Consider the following 8,494-nt stretch of genomic DNA (forward strand, 5'->3'; position numbering starts at 1 on the left):
CTACCACTCTCTGAGTAAAGAAGTTCCCCCTCATGTTACCTCTAAACCTCTGCCCCTTAATTCTTAACTCATGTCCTCTTGTTTTAATCTTTCCTCCTCTTAACGGAAATAGTCTATCCACATCCACTCTATCTATCCCTTTCATAATCTTAAATACTTCTATCAAATCCCCTCTCAACCTTCTACGCTCCAAAGAATAAAGACCTAATCTGCCCAATCTCTCCCTATACTCTAGATGCTTAAACCCAGGTAACATTCTGGTAAACCTTCTCTGCACTCTCTCCACTCTGTTTATATCCTTCCTATAATTAGGCGACCAGAACTGCACACAGAACTCCAAATGAGGCCGCACCAACGTCTTATACAATCTCAACCTCACCTCCCAACTCCTATATTCCATGCAATGATTGATAAAGGCCAGCATACTAAAAGCCTTCTTCACCACCCTATCCACGTGAGTTTCTACCTTCAGGGAACGATGTACCGTCACTCCTAAATCTTTCTGCTCTTCTGTATTCCTCAATTCTCTCCCATTTACCACGTATGTCCTATTCTGATTCTTCTTACCAAAATGAAGCACCTCACACTTATCAGCATTAAATTCCATCTGCCATTTTTCAGCCCACTTTTCTAAGCAGCCCAAATCCCTCTGCAATCCTTGAAAACCTTCTTCATTATCCACTATTCCACCTATCTTAGTATCGTCTGCATATTTACTAATCCTCGGCTTTCTCCCTGTAAAGCCTTGACTAATCAAATACCTTTCAATCTCTGCCTTAAATACACCCAATATCCTCCCTTCTACCGCTGCCTCTGGCAACGTTCCACACACTCACGACCCTCTGGCTAAAGAAATTTTTTCACATCTCTGTTTTAAATTGGCGCCCTTTTATCCTGTAATTGTGCTCTCTTGTCCTAGACTCGCTCTAACCATGAGAAATATCCTCAGCACATCTAATCTGTCCAGGCCTTTCAGCATTCGAAATGCCTCTATGAGGATCCCCTCATCCTTCTGTGCTCCATCGAGTGCAGTCCCAGAGCTGACAAACATTCCTCATAAACTAACCCTTTAATTCCCGGTATCATTCTAGTAAATCTCTGAACCCTCTCCAATGCCAGTACTTCTTTTCTCAAATAAGGCACCCGAATTTGTACACAGTGCTCCAAGTGAGGCTTCACCAGTGTCTTATAGAATCTCAACATTACCTGAATGTTGGCATTCATTTCCATTCCTCTAGAAATGAATGCCAACATTGCATTCGCCTTCTTCACCGCCAACTCAACCTGGAGGTTAACCTTCAGGATATCCTGTACATTTTCAAATCTCTCCCCAATCCCCCCACCCCTACCCTCTCCCTATCATTATTGTTTAATCTGCTTGCACCGGGTTAATTCCGGGTTGCGATTCCTGAACTGGTTTTGATGTTCTTTATAAATCCTGGGTGATATTTCCTATGTCTATTTAACATGCGTGCACTCTGTGTGACACAAAGATCTTGGGGCACAACATGAGAGTTCCTCCCATTCAATAACTTACTTTTAATTTTACCAAGACAGCACAGTAAAAGGCCCTTTCTCCCGTGCCGAGTGATGACCAATTAACCTAACAACCCCATACATTTTTGGAGGGTGAGAGGACACTGAAGCACCCAGAGAAAGCCCACACAGGTCTCGGGGAGAACGTACAAACTCCTTACAGACCATGCGGATTTGAACCAGGGATGCTGGCGCTGTAATAGTACAGTGGTTAGTTAAGGCTGAACTAACTTTTGGTCTCCCGTCCAGCTTCCTGCTTGATCCATAGAATAGTATCACTCAGGAACAGTCCCTTCAGCCCATCTAGTCTGTGCTAAACTATTATTCTGTGGTCCCATTGACCTGCATCCAGTCCATAGCTCTCCCATCCATGAGCCTACCCAAAATTTTCTCAAAATGTTGAAATTGATCTCACGTTCACCACTTCACAAAGCCAGCCTGGTGTTCTTAGCTTGTAAAGAGTAAAACACGACAGTGTGCAGACACTCATTGTGGTGAAAACACAGAAATGCTGGTAGAACTCAACAGGTCTCGCAGTGTCCATAGGAGGTAAAGAGGTATAACCAACCTTTCAGGCCTGAGCCCTTCTTCAGGGTATGGACGCTGCGAGACCTGCCAAGTTCCTCCAGCTTTTCTGTGTCTTAGCTTGTAGAGAGTTTAATAACACATTTAATAAAACAATCTGAGATGCTGGGTCTAAAAATGTTGATCCCATTTCAAAGCACAAAGCGGCCCTGGAGTGCAGAATATTCATAGCCAAGGGGAAAAAGTTGATTTCATGTAAGCACATTTTCATATAGGTTCTGTTAATTCTTACACCAGCTAAGAATTCTATCTCTCAGGCCCACACATCAACTGTGTTTTCCTTTTCTTTAATTGTTCATTTACTGGACTCATAGTTGTTACAAAGCAGAAGTTCAAATCCCACATGAGCTAAATTAAACCTGAAATTAAAAAAACCTGAAACAAAATAATGGTGACTGTGAAACCACTGGGTTTGGTAGAGGCCCATCTGGTACACAAATGTTTTTCAGTGGAAGACGGGGGTTCGAATCCAGCCTGTCTGTAAGGAGTTTGTATGTTCTCCCCAGTGACTGTGTGGGATTTTTCTAGAGGATCCGGGTTTCCTCCCACCATTCAAAATGTAATGGGGGTGTAGGTTAACGGGTGTAAAATGGGCTGAAATGCCCTGTTACCATGCTGTATGTCTAATTTTAAATTACCCAGTTTGACCTCAAGGTCAAGGCCAGTCTAATTGGCTGTGACATGGTTAAGAACGTTTAAGGGCATTTAAGGATAAAGCACCAAAACTATAGAGGGAAGAAACCTTTGGCCCAACCTGAAGGGAATGGAAGGAAATGCAAGCCACAGAGTTTTAGTTTAATTTGGCCTCATGTTCGGCACAGACAAGTGTGCTGTTTTTGTGCTGTACTGTTCCGTGTTCTGTGTTCCGTGTTCTATGTTTGCCCATGCTGAACAATTTGCCTACTTGTGCTAGTCCCATTTGCCTGTGTTTGGCCCATGTCCTTTGAAACCTTCCCTACCTGAGTCTCTGTCCCAATGTCTTTTAAATGTTGTAATTGCACCCATCTCTACGGCTTCCTGTAGCAGCTCATTCCACACACCCATCCACTCTCTGTGTGAAAAAGTTGCTGGTCAGATCCCTTTTAAATTTTCCCCCTTTCCGCTCTAACCTCTGGCTTCTCATTTTAGATTCCTCCACCCTGGGAAAAAGACGATAACTATTCCCCTTTTCTATGCCCTTCGTGATTTTATAAAAGAGTTTGAGTCTCTTCAGTCTCTCCTTATAACTGAGGCTCTCTGGTCCTGATAGAACCTTCATGATTCTCTTTGCATCCTTTCCAGCTTAATGCCATTCTTCTGTGAAACCCAGTGATGAGAGCCGCCAATACTGTGGCCCAAATGGTGGTGATTTAACTGTGGATGGAGAATACCTGCAGTTAAAAAAAAACCTTTCTTTTAGAAACCTGCAGTACACTTAACTGTTTCAGGGGCAGGTCTTTACCATTAGCTATGGGTCTAAAGAATGTGGTTAGTGCAACGCTGTTACAGCACCGGTGACAAGTGTTCAAATCCCACGCTGTCTGTAAGGAGTTTGGATGTCTTCCGTGTCTGTGTGGGTTTTCCCAAGGGGCTCTGGTTTCCTCCCATTCTTTGAAATGTACAGGGTTGTAGGTTGTTTGGGTGTAATTGTGTGGTGCGGGCTTGTGGGCCGAAAGGGCCTGTTACCATGCTGTATGTCTAGATTTAAATTTAAAGAACTTGAAAGGTGGAGCAGACTCGATAGACCAAATGGCCCGATTCTGCTCCCACATCTTATGGACACCTTTAGCTTATACCCTCTCTCAGAGCAATCGATTGCCCCACTAGTTTACCCAGCAGTATTTCCCTTCACTTTCCCCTCAGTTCTACCACCACCTACACATGAGAACCAATTTATGGCAGTCAGTTAACTTACCAACCCATGCATTTTTGGGATGTGGGAGGAAATTGGGGCATCTACATGGTCAAAGGGAGAACATGCAAACTCCACACAGAGAGTGCCCGAGGTAGGGACCGATCCCATGCTCACTGGAACTGTGAGATAGCAGGTCGACTGGAAGTCCTGGAAGCAGAATGAAACGTGCTATTCCCAGTTTAATGTTGCCAGGTTTTGGCGTGACCCTGTTTACAGGTGGCTTTATTTTCAAGTGAAAGCATTGTGTTAATCAGCTGACCTGACCTGTAGTGTCTATGTTAAATGAAGCCTAGCTCCCAGGTTCCTGCTACACTTTAATCTTGGCATCTTTCTTTGCTTACCGTTTTCAGTTCAAGATGGCTTACCAATGACCAGGCGATTTTCTAAAACCGAGTACCAACAATTCTTTCTAGGAATGCACAAAAAGTCCCTCGAGGCATCTGAAGTGGTGAGGAAAGTGGAGACCGAACACAGCCGACAGCCCAGCCAAGAAGACGAGCAGTGTGAAGACAAGGGCAAGGATTCCAAGGGGGCCATTTCTAAGGAGGAACTGAGGGAGAGCAGCATAGCTGCCCTCAGGGCGAGAGCACAGGAGCACAGTGCTAAAGTGTTGGGGACAGTGTCCGGTGACGGACAAAGCAAGATAGCACCGGAGGAAAGGGCTGAAGAGACAGAGAGCGAGCAGTCCAAAGGAACGCTAGATGAGATGCCGACTGAAAAATTCTAAACTTTGTACACAAACGATTAGCTCTTTATATCTCTGCAGTCTTTTACGACGCAGTATTCCCCAGGACTGTTTTCTGGTGACAAAAACTACCCAAGATTGTTTTTCGTTTAACATACTGGTATCCCTCCATTTTATTCTTGTCAGCTGTGCTTTATCTTAAATAATTTGTTGTCGGTCGATTGACTTGTATCTAACCGTAATTTATAACGACTCGCCTGGAGTCACACCAACACGAGACCCTGGTGGAATTTGGTAGGTTTGATTTTTCCATTTATCTTCATGTGTTTTACAATTGCACTCTGGTTTTCAGACTTCCTGACTTAGTTACAAGCATCTTTGTCAGATTTCATGTGTTCAGTGATTATTTTGTATAGCAACCTTACAGAAGTCATTTTACGATAAAATTACAGAACATACACAAAAGGCCCATTCATTTCTTCCCATTCATTGGTGCCCTTCGTGTGGACCTAACTCTCAATTATCCTTTTTCCTGGCAACAAAGGCAGAGACCATTCTGGCACGTGGAGTCTATGATGGCTCATTTGCAGAATCCTTCCCCCCACACCCACTAATTCTCCCTTAAACTGTTCTTTTGCAGACTGGGCCAATTCATTTTTGTTTGTACCCGTTGAGATCCTGTCATTGTGCAAATTAGCATTCAATGTTCGAAAGCGAGAACATTCAACCTTGCAGCGAGGTAGTTATTGTTAGACTGGGTGTCTTCTGAAGCCTTCTGGTGGGTGTCTTCTGGAGCCTTCTGGTGGGTGTCTTCTGGAGCCTTCTGGTGGGTGTCTTCTGGAGCCTTCTGGTGGGTGTCTTCTGGAGCCTTCTGGTGGGTGTCTTCTGGAGCCTTCTGGTGGGTGTCTTCTGGAGCCTTCTGGTGGGTGTCTTCTGGAGCCTTCTGGTGGGTGTCTTCTGGAGCCTTCTGGTGGGTGTCTTCTGGAGCCTTCTGGTGGGTGTCTTCTGGAGCCTTCTGGTGGGTGTCTTCTGGAGCCTTCTGGTGGGTGTCTTCTGGAGCCTTCTGGTGGGTGTCTTCTGGAGCCTTCTGGTGGGTGTCTTCTGGAGCCTTCTGGTGGGTGTCTTCTGGAGCCTTCTGGTGGGTGTCTTCTGGAGCCTTCTGGTGGGTGTCTTCTGGAGCCTTCTGGTGGGTGTCTTCTGGAGCCTTCTGGTGGGTGTCTTCTGGAGCCTTCTGGTGGGTGTCTTCTGGAGCCTTCTGGTGGGTGTCTTCTGGAGCCTTCTGGTGGGTGTCTTCTGGAGCCTTCTGGTGGGTGTCTTCTGGAGCCTTCTGGTGGGTGTCTTCTGGAGCCTTCTGGTGCTGCAGAAACTTGTGGTTATGGCAACAAATCTTGCTTTGACCCAGCGACACAGATGTGCCGGAGAAACTCAGCAGGTCACGCAACCTCCGTGGAAAGTAAAAGGCAGTCAGTGTTTCTGGCCTGAGCCCTTCTTTGGGAGTACAGAAAATTAGGCAGGTGCCCAAATAAGAGGTTGGGGGGGAGGGGTTGATGGGGGCAAGGGAAAGGGGGAGGAGGCAAGCTAGAGGGTGATAAGTGGATACAGGTAAGAGAGGGAAGAAGAGAAAGGAATAAAACACTGCAAATGCTGCATCAACAGGAAGTAAAAATACATTACCAACATTTCCGGCCTGAGACTTTCCTCAAGGTATGAAGAGCTGAGAGGAGATTGGGGGGGGGGGGGGCTGAGAAAGATGCTTTATGATAGGGCATATAGAATTCCCCTCCCTCCCTCGCCACCCACCTTATTTGGTCCTCTCTCTGACATTCTGCTCTCCTGAAGAATGGCTCAGTCTCAAACCACCGGACCGCCTTTTACTTTCCATGGACATTGCGTGACCCGCTAAGTTTTTTTAGCATTAGACCCCACCAGCTGCAGATGTCTTGTGTACCTCCAGTGACACCATTGGCTTGGTATCAGTGGCAGGTGGAGTGCCCTGACCCAACTCAATGCAGTATCTGACAGCGCAGGGACTAGCTTGGAGGCCTGGGAGATAGTTATTGAAGGAAGGAAACAAGCTCTATTGCATCATAGTGTGAAGTGCAAAATGTTCACGGAACTGCATTTATTCCCAAGCTGGTGACAGTTCCAAGGGACAATTCCACAGGTACTGAAAACTAACTGGTATCTCTTCTTTGTGAACCTGGCTTAATAGTGATATTTTACCTTATCTGAGGGCATAATGGATAAATCACAGGAAGTTACTGTTAATAAACAATTTTTTTAAAATTTAATTGACAACATGGTGGAAGTTGATTCCAGCCAATGAAACCCATGCCTCCCAATTATGCCCAATGAACCAACAACTCCATACATTTTGGAGAGTGGGAGGAAACTGGAGCACCCAGAAGAAACCCACACAGACATGGGGAGTACATACAAACTCCTTACAGACAGCGCCGGATTCGAACCCAGGTCGCTGGTGCTGTATGTATACACACACACACACTCTCTCTCTCTCTCTCTCTCTCTCTCTCTCTCTCTCTCTCTCTCTCTCTCTCTCTCACTCTCTCTCTCTCTCTCTCTCTCTCTCTCTCTCTCTCTCTTAATGTGGAATTCAAGCAACCAGCAAACAAAAAATCACAGAAAATAAATAGGTTAAAAAAAACTGGCGTCGCTAGTGGTCAGTTCGCCAATCACACAGTCTCAAGCCACCAGAAAATTCACTTAACTGGCATCTACCATTCCCCATAGGTGCCGGATACTGGGGAGTTATACCAACTGCATGTTCCCTTTGAGGTGGGGGGAGCGATAACCTCCTGGATCTTCAACCTCCATTCCACTCCTGGTTAAATGGGATTGAATCTCAATGGAACGCTGCTCCATCTGAAATTCTTCTCCTACCTGATTGGAAGTTTTCCTTCCTGCCTTCTGAGAACTCTGGATACTTAAAGCCAAGGAATAGAATGATTTTAATTCATTCTTAGAGTTTGAAATCACACCAACAACCCAATTTCTCCCAAAGTTTAAGAGGTTTTATTTATTTTGCTGATCTGGGCATCGCTGGCAAGTCCAGCATTTATTGTCCATCTTTAATAGCCTTTGAGACGATGATGGTAGATTGTCTTCTGGAGAAGGTGCTCCCACAGAGCTATTAGGTAGAGAGTTCATACAGCTAGACCCAGTGAGAATGAAGGGCTGGTGATATATTTCCATTTCTGGAAGGAGTTGGAGTTGCAGTGAAATTGCTAGGAAATCCCAGGGGTTTTCGATCTGGTTCACTCATTACTTTAGAGCAGCCATTCTCAATGGGAGGCCTTCACCCCTACCCCCCCCCAACGAAGGGTGTCAGTGCATTTAAAGGGGTCAAGGACTGAAATTATAAAGTATTTTTCATGTAGTTGGTGGGAGAGAAGTACAGAAGAAACCAATTAAACTTGACTGCTTCACAGGGAAGGGGGCCCATAAACTTTGAACAGATTTCTAAGTGGGGTGGGGGGGTGGAGCCATAGCTGAAAGAAAAGGTTGAGAGTGTGGGCTGGGGTTCCAGAGTCTGGATGTGGGCCTGTGGGCTATTGGAGTTGTGGTTGGGGTGGGGAACGAGTGTTAGATATGCAAGCATAATCTCACCTGGTCTGAGTTCCTGCTCCTTTTAAACCCACCAGATTCCCTGAAAAAGTTTAATATTCCATCTGCCGTGGCTCAGTTGATCTTGGATTGTGGACAGAGGACAGTAGCCACCTCAGAGTTAAACAGGAAAAGTCTGCAGACCCTGTGATTATAGTTTACACAAAAGC

At 45.5% G+C, this 8,494-nt stretch overlaps 1 protein-coding gene across 1 annotated transcript in view; it reads left to right on the forward strand.

The window, feature by feature from the left end:
- vsx2 (visual system homeobox 2) overlaps positions 1–4,775 on the forward strand; it is a 63,114-nt gene extending 58,339 nt beyond the window's left edge. The window contains exon 5 of the mRNA XM_069916089.1: positions 4,429–4,775. Coding sequence (XP_069772190.1) covers positions 4,429–4,742 — 314 coding nt within the window. The 3' untranslated portion in view covers positions 4,743–4,775. The remainder of the gene's footprint in view (positions 1–4,428) is intronic.
- The last annotated feature ends 3,719 nt before the right edge of the window (positions 4,776–8,494 follow it).

This window comes from Narcine bancroftii, chromosome 2, assembly GCF_036971445.1.
Source record: "Narcine bancroftii isolate sNarBan1 chromosome 2, sNarBan1.hap1, whole genome shotgun sequence".
Lineage (NCBI taxonomy): Eukaryota > Metazoa > Chordata > Chondrichthyes > Torpediniformes > Narcinidae > Narcine > Narcine bancroftii.